Source organism: Nyctibius grandis, chromosome 2 (assembly GCF_013368605.1).
Source record: "Nyctibius grandis isolate bNycGra1 chromosome 2, bNycGra1.pri, whole genome shotgun sequence".
Taxonomy (NCBI): domain Eukaryota; kingdom Metazoa; phylum Chordata; class Aves; order Nyctibiiformes; family Nyctibiidae; genus Nyctibius; species Nyctibius grandis.
Genome location: NC_090659.1, coordinates 5,856,961 through 5,870,363, shown reverse-complemented (window position 1 = coordinate 5,870,363; position 13,403 = coordinate 5,856,961). Strand labels below are relative to the sequence as shown.

At 44.0% G+C, this 13,403-nt stretch overlaps 1 protein-coding gene across 2 annotated transcripts in view; it reads right to left on the bottom strand.

Moving 5' to 3' along the window:
- The window catches only part of GPR89B (G protein-coupled receptor 89B), a 22,841-nt gene extending 9,438 nt beyond the window's left edge, over nt 1-13,403 (bottom strand). The window contains exons 1-7 of one of the 2 annotated variants that reach the window (XM_068420421.1): nt 13,337-13,403; nt 10,034-10,093; nt 9,078-9,181; nt 7,470-7,576; nt 6,472-6,573; nt 1,945-2,065; nt 1,490-1,570 (exon numbers count right to left, since the gene is read on the bottom strand). In XM_068420421.1, coding sequence (XP_068276522.1) covers nt 1,490-1,570; nt 1,945-2,065; nt 6,472-6,573; nt 7,470-7,576; nt 9,078-9,181; nt 10,034-10,093; nt 13,337-13,378 — 617 coding nt within the window. In that variant the 5' untranslated portion in view covers nt 13,379-13,403. The other variant, XM_068420430.1, reaches the window with a different exon arrangement.

The following is a 13,403-nucleotide window of genomic DNA, read 5'->3' as shown; positions in this document are numbered from 1 at the left end:
TTAAGCTTTGCTTTATATGAGCAAATAGTTCAATTATGCAAGCCACTGCTCCTCAAAGCAAAAAGAGAACAAAATCTACAGAACTCAAGCGTCTGCTATTTCTTGCACATTTCTGAGACTAAAGTTTTTGCGGTTTTTTTTTGTTTGTTTGTTTTTTGGCTTTTTTTAAACACAAATACATGAACCTCAGCAGAATTCCCAAGCGGTTAACACACTTTATGTGGCTTTTCATAATAGTTAGAAAGTTACTATATGCAGAAGATTTCCAGGCCATAGGAAGGCAAGAAAGTGCTAGTCAGTTACAAGTCCCAGACATCCTTACTTTTACCCCAACATCACCCTCCCTGGACCAGAGGTCCAAAAACACTGCATAGAACAAAAGAGCACAGAGTCAGAAGCAGCACTACACCATATCTTTTAACTCCAAAGCCAGTATTTTAGTATGCTCCTAATCCATTAAATCAATTAAACCTGAGTAATTAAATTCTCTCACTCCTTACCACCTCACACATGACCACAAATACTGAGTTAACATTTGTTCACCACTTAATATTTTCAAAGGGGAAGAAAAAAGTTAGGCTTTAACTACACTTTCATATGCTAATGCTAATAGCAGATACACATGCTGGTGTCTAATTCAGCAAGGTTAGACTACCTAAACGTTCCCTTGTCACCCATTAAAAGGTTCCATTAAAACATCAGTGTGCCAAAAGTAAAGTCTGGAGGACCGCTGTGAGAATTCAGCCAGTCAAACCTTTGAAGTGACTACGGTAATTGTATTTATTGGGCACAAGTAGTAAAGCATGCAATATGTAATTTGTAACAGCAGACAGAAATCTTTTCAGTGTAAATGAAATGACATTGTTTCTGAAAGTAGCTTTTTCACTCAGGGTACATGGAATAAGCTAACCCAACAAAAGCAGAGTCCTGATGGCATGCTTGTGCACTACACTCCATTCAAATTAGCAACGTTTTGCAATTCTGCAAATAATGTAAACCTTGCCATTGGCAAGAATATAGCTGTGTTCACACCAGCTCACTAGCCTGATTCAGCTGTGACCAGGAAGCACCAGATCCACAGAGCAGGAGAGCGCTCCATATGTATGAACCAATTTCTATACTGAAACCCCCAGTAAGAGAGCCAGCTGCGGTGGCTTACGGGTCACTTACTCATCAGAAGAGAACGGTGCCCATTTTAACAGACTAGTCAAGCTGCCACCAGAGAGTCACAATTAGTCTTGCAAGCCTAATCTGTGCCACCACAGTAAGAAAGGGTACTAATTAGTGCACGTCTGGGAAAAAAAACACGAAGTTGTGTATCAGGCCAGAATGAAACACCACAACAGTTCAACCCAGTTCAGCCACCTGTTTCACTGGAACACGTAGCCCTGACAGGACTAATAATTTTAGTAATTTCAAGAATGATCTTATACCATACTGACAGAAAATCCTTGAAATAAATAGTTTCATGCTACTGCTGCCTTCTCACCTTTTTTTCTTGCTAACAATCATGTCCATAGTCTGAAGGAGTCGTCGCTCCAAAGCCAGAATATCTGCATCTGTCACATTCCTGCAAAATGAAGACACCCAATTAGGCCTGCTATCCCATCTCAGAAGAAATATGCACGTGCCCATGAAACAACGAAAAGAGAAGCCTGTTTAAAGAGAATATCCTTCAGCAATGGAAATTGTTCTAGCATGTAGACATGGCAATAGTTCACACAGAATCACACACAGAATCAATCAGGTTGGAAGAGACCTCTGGGATCATCAAGTCCAACCGTTGCCCTGACACCACCATGTCAACTAGATCATGGCACTAAGTGCCATGTCCAGTTCGATTCAGAAAAAAAAAGTTACAAAACCACTTGAGTCAATGCTACAGAAAAAGGAGCAGAATAATCTCAAAAAGGTGGACAAAATATTTCACAAGGCTTCAGTTACCTGAGAAAGTAGGACATGTAGGTGTATGGACAGTTGACAGCCCCAAATCCTGACAGCAAAGCCATGAGTGTCACCCCAATCACACCCACGCGGCTGATGAGCTGTTCTATAGACAGGATTCCTGAGAGAGGAAAAACACGGCGTTAGTAACCTTGGTGTCTCCACTCTGCTCCACACTTGGTGCCTTCACAACATAACACACTCACAGAGCTGCTTAATGAATCTGACTGCCTCCCCACTGCAATGACCAGAGGTAGTATGAAGTACTGACAGGGACTATGAAAAGAAAGAGGTAGAAGGTCTCCCTCAGAAAGCACGTTACCATGCTTAGAAACGGGGATGGGGAAACTCTAGCTATCTTAAGACAGTTCTGGAGAGGACTACCAGTCAATATTTTGGTTCTAAATTAACAAAACATTAGTGATAGCACTTTTGCTGAGGTGGGAACACAGATCACAGAATCACAGAATGTCAGGGATTGGAAGGGACCTCGAAAGATCATCTAGTCCAATCCCCCTGCCGGGGCAGGATTACCTAGACCATATCACACAGGAACGTGTCCAGGCGGGTTTTGAATGTCTCCAGAGAAGGAGACTCCACAACCTCTCTGGGCAGCCTGTGCCAGTGTTTGGTCACCCTCACCATAAAGAAGTTTTTCCTCATATTTATGCGGAACCTCCTGTGTTCCAGCTTGCACCCATTGCCCCTTGTCCTGTCAAGGGATGTCACTGAGAAGAGCCTGGCTCCATCCTCATGACACTTGCCCTTTACATATTTATAAACATTAATGAGGTCACCCCTCAGTCTCCTCTTCTCCAAGCTAAAGAGACCCAGCTCCCTCAGCCTCTCCTCATAAGGGAGATGTTCCACCCCCTTAATCATCTTCGTGGCTCTGCGCTGGACTCTCTCTAGCAGTTCCCTGTCCTTCTTGAACTGAGGGGCCCACAACTGGACACAATATTCCAGATGCGGAATCATCCACCAGACACTATAAAGGAGGCATCTTCCTCAAAGCCACTTCTGCAATAACCCGGATTAGAGATACTAAACCAGTCAGTCCTGGCAAACTGGCCCAAAAATATCTGAACCATAGAGAGGAAGCCCTATCCTGTCAATTCTCATCACAAGTGACCCCTCCAGATCAGCCACAATTTACGCTTATAGGAGTTATGACAGCATGGGAAGCTTATGCTGCTCCAGGCTGCTCAGTACACATCTGGTGGACACACACACGCCTTGTTGAGGTGACCACCAACAGGGCATTCCACCTGAGCACCAAGTGGACTCTAAAACATATATTCACGTAATACATCATGAACATCAAGCCTGTGCTGTAACCAACACCAAGCACTTAAGTTGCATTTATTCTTCTCAGCCATTAAACACAGACCTCAAACTGTCTTCTCAGGATACAGTGCCATGTGCTACTAAACATCACTCACTTTTTAGGGAGCTAGTTACAGAGCAGCTGCCGCACACAGCACATTTGGAGCTTACATGATTGCAAAGCTGAGATGGCCAAGCGCCAAGCCGCATTTCATGCTTCAGAGAAGGGGAATAAATGATGAAAACAAGGCAAAAAGACTTCACAAAGGGAGACCGAGACACTCAGTCATGTGCAGCTGCACAGAGATTTACACGAGCCACAGAATGTGCTACAATGCACTGGCCTTTTGCCCCATACACTGTCAGACAGCAGCAGTTAAAACAGAGGTGCCTTCCAAACGACATGACATTCCACTGGTTAAAGCAATGCTTCCCCGTAACACTCACAGCAACCCTACTCTTGTGATCAGGTCAGATAAAACATTCATTTTATCAACTCAAAGAAAGATAAGAGTTTTATTAGAACACAAGTATGTAACTGAGTAAAGCATAACCTGCCTTCTACTACGAGGTCCCAAGCTCAGGCCTATTAAACAAGCTGCAGACCAACCAGGGCTCCTGATTCAGAGCCCTTGGTTGATGGTGCATTTCCCCGCTGCAGCACAGTGCCGTCACCATCCCCAGGCAAGGCACCCCCGGCACAGGATGCCAGTGCAGGTACTCGACAGGGCCCCACTAGCCAGCACAATTCCCCAGCTGCAGCACACCACCGTACATGCAGGTAAGCAGCGTGGGGCACGCCGAGAAAGACACTACAGGTACGGCACTGCAGTGTGAGGGGCTCATTAAACGTGGCCTCCTGTCACGTCTCCCTCCACAACAGGATCCCACCTGTCTGAATTGGGCCACCACCACATGATAAACAACCCCATGTATGAGTACAAGTTGGGGGCAGACCTGTTGGAGAGCAGCGTAGGGGAAAGGGACCTGGGGGTCCTAGTGGATAGCAGGATGACCATAAGCCAGCAGTGTGCCCTTGTGGCCAAGAAGGCCAATGGCATCCTGGGCTGTATTAGAAGGGGTGTGGTTAGCAGGTCAAGAGAGGTTCTCCTCCCCCTCTACTCTGCCCTGGTGAGGCCGCATCCGGAATATTGTGTCCAGTTCTGGGCCCCTCAGTTCAAGAAGGACAGGGAACTGCTAGAGAGAGTCCAGCGCAGAGCCACAAAGATGATTAAGGGGGTGGAACATCTCCCTTATGAGGAGAGGCTGAGGGAGCTGGGTCTCTTTAGCTTGGAGAAGAGGAGACAGAGGGGTGACCTCATTAATGTTTATAAATATGTAAAGGGCAAGTGTCATGAGGATGGAGCCAGGCTCTTCTCAGTGACATCCCTTGACAGGACAAGGGGCAATGGGTGCAAGCTGGAACACAGGAGGTTCCACATAAATATGAGGAAAAACTTCTTTACGGTGAGGGTAACTGAACACTGGCACAGGCTGCCCAGAGAGGTTGTGGAGTCTCCTTCTCTGGAGACATTCAAAACCCGCCTGGACGCGTTCCTGTGTGATATGATCTAGGTAATCCTGCTCCGGCAGGGGGATTGGACTAGATGATCTTTCGAGGTCCCTTCCAATCCCTGACATTCTGTGATTCTGTGATAAAGCCCTGCAGCAGCCTTGTCCATACATGTAGGACAGCAGCACCCCTGTAGTACAACAAGGAAAAAAAACCTAGAATCCTTTGCTCTAACCTTATGTCTGCATCTGGTAGGATAAGGCACTGTACAACTGTTAAGCGGAGGTATCACCCTGTAAAGCAGCAGTTAAAAACAGAAAACATCCCACAGCCAGTTCTCGAAATCTGCAGTTGTCACGCAGCTTCACAGAACCTTTTCAGTGATCTGAAGAGGATTACCTGAACCCCAAGGCTAGGTTCCCATTGGGTTATTATATTCTGCCAACTCAAGCGCCTTCTGCAACTCAAAGTGGATACATGTTTTTCTTGGCAATGAAACACTGGGCAGAGGGATCTGCACTATACACTAGCTGTTGTATTTCAGTGGCAAATGATACCATCACAAAACACAGATACACACTTTCTCTTAGGAAAGTTTTAGGATCACAGGTGAAAAGGTGAGCAGACCCTACAGCAGCTGGTAACCTTCAATTTTTCTCTTATAGGTTAGTAAAGAGTAAAGTAGCCTCCTAGAGAACAGAAAGATTAAGCTGACAGTTATCTATCAGACAGAAATATTCACCAGTTGGAGTGAGACTGACTGAATTTCACCTGTTGAGAACAATATACAATTTTCCAGTGCGAGGACAATGGCAACGTAAGTTACAGAGGAAACTCAGGTGACAAACAGTCCTGTTCTTACAGTGTTATAAGACACATTTAGGAGCCCGAAGGATTCAGTACAGTTACACACATGTTAACAAGCTCTGTCGGACCCAAACTAACCCAAGTGCACACAGTGTCTTCAGGCTGTAAATACTCTTGGTTCCATGACTGCAACGCAGAGATACCCAAGCTAATTCTGCACATAAATACTCTGGCATCCAGCAGAACTTACCAGCTCACACTCTAGTACCATGCAACTGCAGTGCCTCTGGGCTCAGGCAGTGTACGAAGCTGTACCAAAGCTAGCACACGCTGCCAGACATGTTGCTGGCTACAGTCCACACAGCTCTGGTGTTTAGGCACCCTGACACGCTTTGCCAACTGGACAGCCACCTACGTTGAACTGATCTGATTTCAGTCACAAGAAACAATAATCTGACCGAAAAAAGTCAGATGAAGGATTGGTTGTCAATTCTCTTCTTACATAAATTAGTATTAGTCTCCACAAGAAAAGAAACGAGTGAATAAAAATTGTGATCAACTTTCTGTGGAGATGAAGGAAAGTCCTCAAAAAGTACACTGTGTTCTTACATGCCCTAGGTTCAGTTAGGACTTATTCACTTTCCTAAAGTTTTCCTGTGGTACTGGAAGAAAACTAATGCAAATAATTCAAACTATATCCACCCATTTCTGTCAGTCTGACGACCTTCAGATTGCAGATTTCAAAGCAGAGCAGTTGCAAGAACTACTTTCTACAGTCCCAACTGTAGAGCTGAGATAACATAATAACAGCTCCAGGATAAAAGTGAGATAACAAAGTCTATTTTCAGGAGGGAAGGAATCAGCAAGAATATGAAACTCACCATGTTTTGGGCTGAGGATAGGAAATGGATCCCCCAGCTTCCAGAAGAAATACATGAAAGTCAACCACAGAACACAGGCAAAAAGCAGTTTCTGTCTGTGCACTAAGGGAGACAAGAAAAAAAACACAACAGTATTTTAAAGAAGTTCTTCCTTTAGGGCTTCTTCAAGCTTGCAAAATTGTTACATTGGTCCAAAGGCTGCTTTGAGCACAGGTGGCCAAAACAGGTGTCAACTGACAGAGCTACAGCTGGCACTATGCCCCCCTCCGCTTCCTACAGACCCAGCTATTCGAGACACCACCCTTTGCAAGAGCAACGCACCACATTGGCTCTTCCCCACGGACGTACGAAGAGGGCTGCACTACTAACAGGGGATCACTTAGCTGCGTCTTTCTTGTGTGAACCTGAACGTGAAACTTGCAAATTTCATCTTCATGCCAACACTCCACATTTAATACTCCCAATCTACAGGCCTAAGCTTAATACAAGAGTGACGAATACCAGTAGCTCAAGGGTAAATGTCCATTAGTGCATGGGAGAGGCCTCACCCAGACGGTAGTAAGCAAAAAAAGCAGAAGTAATTTATTGAGCTTTTCTGCCTCTAGAGTAATTCACTGAGCTTCTCTGCCTCATTGCTTTTACTCCCTAGCAAAACAACACAGCCTTGCCAAGGGTTCTAGGGTCTGGCTGCAAGCTTAAAATTGTAAAGGAACAAATTCCAGTAACACTACTGTAAAGTGCTCAACTTTGTCAAAACCCATAAAAGAAAAGCTGCATTTGTTGGGGTCACATAAAGTATTTCCTAACTGCTCAATAAACACTTCATGCTAAAGCGTTAAGTTCTGAAGAGAAGTCACCTAGCCAGAAGGAAGTCAGAGGAAGGAGGGAGCTATGGACATAGTGACAACACATCGCTCGCTCTCTCTCAGAAAAGTTATTTCTCATTTGTACGCACAGTCTCAAGTTAGCAGCCCCACTACCATAAACCAAGTACTCACATAATCTGATATTGCTCACAACAAAGTAACCAATGTAGAAGGGTACCATGAAGACTAGGATGAGCAAAATGACGCACAGGTTCAGCTTCCAGTGAAAATATCGAGAGCTAAAATAAAGCCAGAATACTGATTAGTATTCATAATTAGCTATCATAATACAACAAAGTTCTCAAAGACAATCGCATGTCAATGCAATCCTTTCAGCTACATCAAACTTGGGATAATATAGGCCTAGCACATAGAATATTCTGGATTTTGTTTGTTATTTGGGTTGGGGAGGTTGTTTATTTGGGGGTTTTGGTTTTTAATACAGAGCTCAAGAATGTGTATTTCAAAATTAAAAACTATCCAGAAAAACACACGGGGCTATTTTATCAAACACTGGATTTTCTGTGGTGACTAATGCCAGTTGCAGCACGATTCATTTGATTTACTGCTCATCTAGTTGCACAGTAAATCAAAACTAAGTATAAGCAGTCATTAATTCTGTAATGAGTGGCTGAGTCAAAAAAGGGCTAATTCAAATTGAAAAGATTAAAAATATTTTATGTTCACAATTCAACATGTTTCACTTCAAAGTGAGTTGTCTCATGCAAAGCAAGAACTTAAAAACACACATATATACCAAAATGATCAGTACTGCTCTGACCAAAGGAGATTAGTCAAACGCAGATGAGATTCATCTTGGTTGAACTGACTTTTCACTTAGCTTGAATAGAAAAATACATGCCCTGTTCCCAACATTAACTCATATCCTCTTTATGCCTCAGGGAAGGAGAAATTTTGAGGATCCTTGTCACCTTTTCTCGGCTAATTCAGAAGCAAATATTTTCATCTATATGGATGTCCAGCCCTTTACTGAAGCTTATAAAAGCATTCTCCTCAGTGATCTCTCTGGCTGCAAGCTCTACAGATTAATAACATCCAGTCAGAACTAACACTACCTTTCACCAGTTTTGTACTTCCTGCGTTTCAACTCCTTTGACTGCTCTCTTATACTAGCATGATGACAGAGAATAAATAGGAAACCCAGCCAGCCTCTGCGTGTTACTGTTTTATCTTCTCTTTCCTACTGACTTCTGAAGTAGACAGTTTTCACATCCCCTTTATGTAGAAGTCCTCAGCCTATGTCAAGGGAGGATGTGCCTTTGATTCACAAATACCCTATTATTACAGAAGTAGTTTTCACTCCATAATTAGCTCCACATCTTGTTCGCTGCTCTGACCACTACAGGAAAACTAGTGCTTACAGTTTCTATAGTCCTTAACGTTTGAAAAGTGCTCTCCAGCGTGATCTGAAGCTTCACAATACTCTCATAAAAGAAACCTCTTCTTTAAAATGCACAAATGGAGAAAGTCAAAGACTAAAGCCTTGCCCTAAGGACCTAGACCACACTAATAGCAACTGCATGGAAAATCAGGAGCTTATGGCTTCTAGTCTCACGTTCTGTCAAATAAACAAATCCTGCTGCTCAAGTATCTTTGTGGAGCTGTTGACAATTTTCTCACACAATTTCCCTAGCCCAAGACTAATCCATTCATTTAGAAGTTGAACTGAAGCCGCTGAACACAAGGCAGACCAGTCCTTGAGTAAGCTCCCAGACTCACCTGCTGTTCAGCACTCCCAAAATCTCAAAGATGATCAGTTCAAACATGGTACAAGAGAAGGCAAAAGTCACAGAAAAGATCACCTGGACCACATACTGTCGCACCTGCAATGGAGAAAACAAGCCAGAGACATCAGGCATTTCCATTCCCAGAATGGCATGCTGATACCCCTCAGGTAATAAAAACAAATCACAAGGTACAATGGCACACAACTGGGTTTCTTGCTTCAAGGCTTGCCCTTTATCTACAACAGCCTGTTAGAAAGCAGAGGGCAAACTCAGGATTACAGTGATTGTGGCTACTGGCACATTTAACAGAGATGCCTTACACAGAAGGGGTGTCAAGCGTGCAATGCCCTGTGTCAACTTGACTAATGATAGACCCTTGCTAACAGAGCTCTTTGCTCTTAACCTTAGATTTAAAAATAAGATCCATATCAGAAATACTTTTCGGGTCTGAATTTGGCTTGCACTTAAGGCGACTCTGACCTAGACTATATTCTCTCATACCCCTCTAGGGATAAGCAGATACGACAGTTTTATCCCACCTGATCCTCACAAACAATTCAACCACAATGAACACACCTCACTGAGTTTAAAGTTAACCACTGAATTTGATTTTGTCCCAAAAATCTTACCATTACATCAGGCAGGCTTACTCAAGCAAAAGGCAAAACTGTTTCCTATTACCCCTGCACCTCCTCCACTTTTTTTTCATTTAACAGTAGCCAATATGGAAACTTTCACTGGCCCCAGAAGAACCCATTTCCTCAGACATCTAGGAGTCTTTCAAACAGAAGCACAAGAGGAAATTAGAAAGAAAGTAACTGTAGAGACAATTAAAAATAAGAGAAGAGGGCTTAAAGAGAGGAAAATGCCACATGCAGTTTCAAAACTACTTCTCTAATTGGGAGTAATTTTTAAGATACAGAATTGTAATGAAAGGCTCCTTCTCACCTCATAATCCTTGAAGAGCTTACGCATGAAGAACAGCCACCCAAATCCAAAGAACAGCACCTGCAGAAGAGACGAAGCACTTAACGTGTATCCAGCAACTTGCAAAATAAAAAGCTACTTCTCTACTGATCATAGATGAAGGAAATGGAACGAAAAGAGCTGGGCCAAAGTACCCAAGATCCACAAAAGATTAAAATTTGCCACAGTACCATGGAGAGAATAATATTTTAAATATTTAAGTGTAGCAGACAGAGAAGGCTACGACCTCATGGAAGATCCAGTCAAGACAGCCCACCTTTGTATTCCCAAGTTCTCAGAATTCCTCAATTCCTGGCCTGCCAGAATCCTTGGCACTGTTGTTTCTTGTTTCACTCTTCTAATCTACAGAATTAAATCTTACTGGTTTTATGGGAAACACAGTAATGGAAGCAAACACCTGAATGTCCACAACATACACATCTTCTAGGAATGAGCACATTTTATAAAAATATCTACTGTTTCTTTAAGGCTAGAGGTGCATTTGATTTTTCTGGAGAGGTCTTAACACTAGATCTGGTTACACACCAACGCAATGTGGGAGAAAGGTGTTAAAAGCATCTCTAAGGTAAGGAAAAGGCAGTGCTGAACACCTCAAACCACAATCTGGAGCTGCAGAAAGCCACGTAGAAAAGGTAGGTAAAGCAGGACAAGCCAATAACGCTTTGCATTTCATTGGCTCTCAGAGCACTTTACAAAATTTAGTTACATTTCAACACACACCTGAGGAGATGGACTTAATATCACAGCTATTTTGCAGATGAGTTAAATGACAAATTAAGCAATGAGGTCAAAACTCTAATTACCCATCTTCAGCCAGAAAAAGGAGACTGGGTGGTCAGGCCTTCCATGGGTAGTCCCATCTATTCCTCAGAAGACTGAAAATTAGTGTAATGATTTAGAAGAACCCAAGCAAAAAGAGAATTCAGAAGATACTAAATATTTTTTATAAAGGTAGTTTTGACCAAAGTAAAGAGACAAACTGGTATATGTCAGAAAGCATGGGACAAAGACAGTACTTCTCCTCAAGAGCACATGGAAAAGGCCAGAGCATTCTGGCCCCCTGTGGAGACAGGAAACTTTCAAAGACAAAAATGCAGGAATCATTGTGGATGATTCCACTGTGCATGAGGAGCAACTGGATCCCAGCAGCTGCAAAGGCAACAGAAGAACATGATTTACTGACAAAAATACCTGGAAAGCTGGGCAAGGATGATCAAACATATTTGCCTTAAAAGAAGAACTGAAATAGGAATGAGGGCTAGTGATTGGTAACAGCTGGCAAAACTGGTTTGAAGAGGACTTCAGCCTTGGGAGTAATTGATAGCAAAAAGAAAAAGGTAAGACATTCCACAAACCTCCTACCTACAGGTCATAAGTCAAAGAAGTATGATAAGCAAGTGGTATTTACATAAAGTAATTGCACATTTAACAGTGTAAAGGAAGGAAAAGGTAGGGACAAATGCTTCAAGAAGAAAGTAAATAAAGTAAAAGAAAGAGATGAGGAGATAATCAAGTAGAATCATAACAGAGGGAGTTATATATGAAGATTAGATTTGCCTTGTGTTAGGGACTGTACAAAAGCACAGAAACACATTATCTTAAGAGTTCACACTATGACACCGCAGGTGAATGTGACACGTTAAGTCAGAAAATGAAGCGATTTAAGTATCTAACTTGGTACTTTTGAAGATGATGGGAAGATGCAAAGCTGCCATCACAAATGAAGGAAAAGCAACAAGATAAGGTAGATCTTAAGATGAAAAGCAAATGATAGGAGCAAAAATCAGAGCATTATCAAGTAGGAGGATGTTGTACTTCTATGAAATGGCCAAAAGCTGTCCTGAAAAGTGTCAGTAAAACTAGAGAGTTGGGCATGAAAGTCTGTATAAGACAACCAACTGCTGTCGACAGGGGAAAGGTCCTCTTTCCTCAGCTCATCCCTCCTCATTAGAGGACAAAAATTTCACACCAGCTCTGAAGCTTATCAGATCCCTCTGCAATCCAGTTAAACTTATTTAAAACAAATACTGGAGATAGCACAAATAAGACAGTATGACTGCGCAGCAAAGTGGAAGTGAAGAGGGAGCAGAACCTTCCCCTTCTGAAGCAAACAGTTGGACCACCTCAGTTTCCACAGAGGCAGAGAGGAAGAAATTATATTTAGATGCCTACTGAGGAGGGAGTGGGGTAGCAAGGAGGAGAGGAAGGTTGAAGAGAACACAGTGACAAGACGACTAGGAAAGGAAGTTAATGAAAAAGAAGGGGGTATTTCCTCCCACAAAACAATAAGTTTCAAGTGTGTTAAGACCACAATCCACTTCGTAATGATAAAGATAGGATGACCTGAAATGCTTTAAAGGGTTCCTAGGTGAATTCAGCTGGTGTAAAATAAAGACTAGCTGAAAGGCTACTTTGATGGTAGAAGGAAAAAGCTGAAGGAAGTGCTTAATTACAGACGGATCAATGGAGAAGGAGGCTTTTTAGTGGTGTCTTTTTAAATTCCTTAAAGCAGATCACGAAAAATCTTCCAAAGTTGTAAACAAGCAAACTCCTCAGCAGCAAACCAGGGGTAGAAGGCACAAATGATTAGCCTTCTCGAAGAACAGCCGAAACAAAATTAAGTACTACATAGAGAATAGCAAGATGAACTTTCCTGTCTGTCCCAACAAAGACATATTTATGGAAATGATGCAGTATTACAAGAAAAGGTCCATTCCCCACAGCCTTATTTACTGAACCTCTTCACACCTTCTGACTTGACAACTGCAGGAGGGCAGCGGCCACTGTGACACCTCAGGAAGCAGCCCAGAGATGCACACACATTATCTTCTCCTGCCTTAGGAGCCCAGGCGATAGGAAAGGGCGGGCCGCCACAGCGACACAAACCAGCGGCCTAACACCCCTCAGCCTGCAGCGACGAGGGGGATTTTTCCACCTTTGCTGCCGAGCAGCGGATGGTGAACGCGTTCAGGCGCGGAGGAGTCCTTCCCTCCGCTCAGCAGGCGGGGCCCGGGCAGCGGGCCGAGCACTGCGGGCGGCAGCGGGCCCTCACGCCATCGCTGCCGGCGCTCCCCCCTGCCCCGCGGGCCCGCACGCCCCGCGCGCCGGCAGGTGCGCATGCGCGCCCGCAGGCCCCGCCCCCCCCGCACACTCCCAACGGCCGCTTCCGGAGGGTGGCGAGCGGGGCCGGGCCGCGGCGAGACCCACCTGGCCCCGCTCACCCCTGCAGGCCGGGTGGGGCCGCGCCGCGCAGCAGCGGGGTACCTGGGAGGTGACCATGATGCTGGAGTCGATGAGGAAGCTCATGGCGGCCACCGGCCCCGCCGCTCGC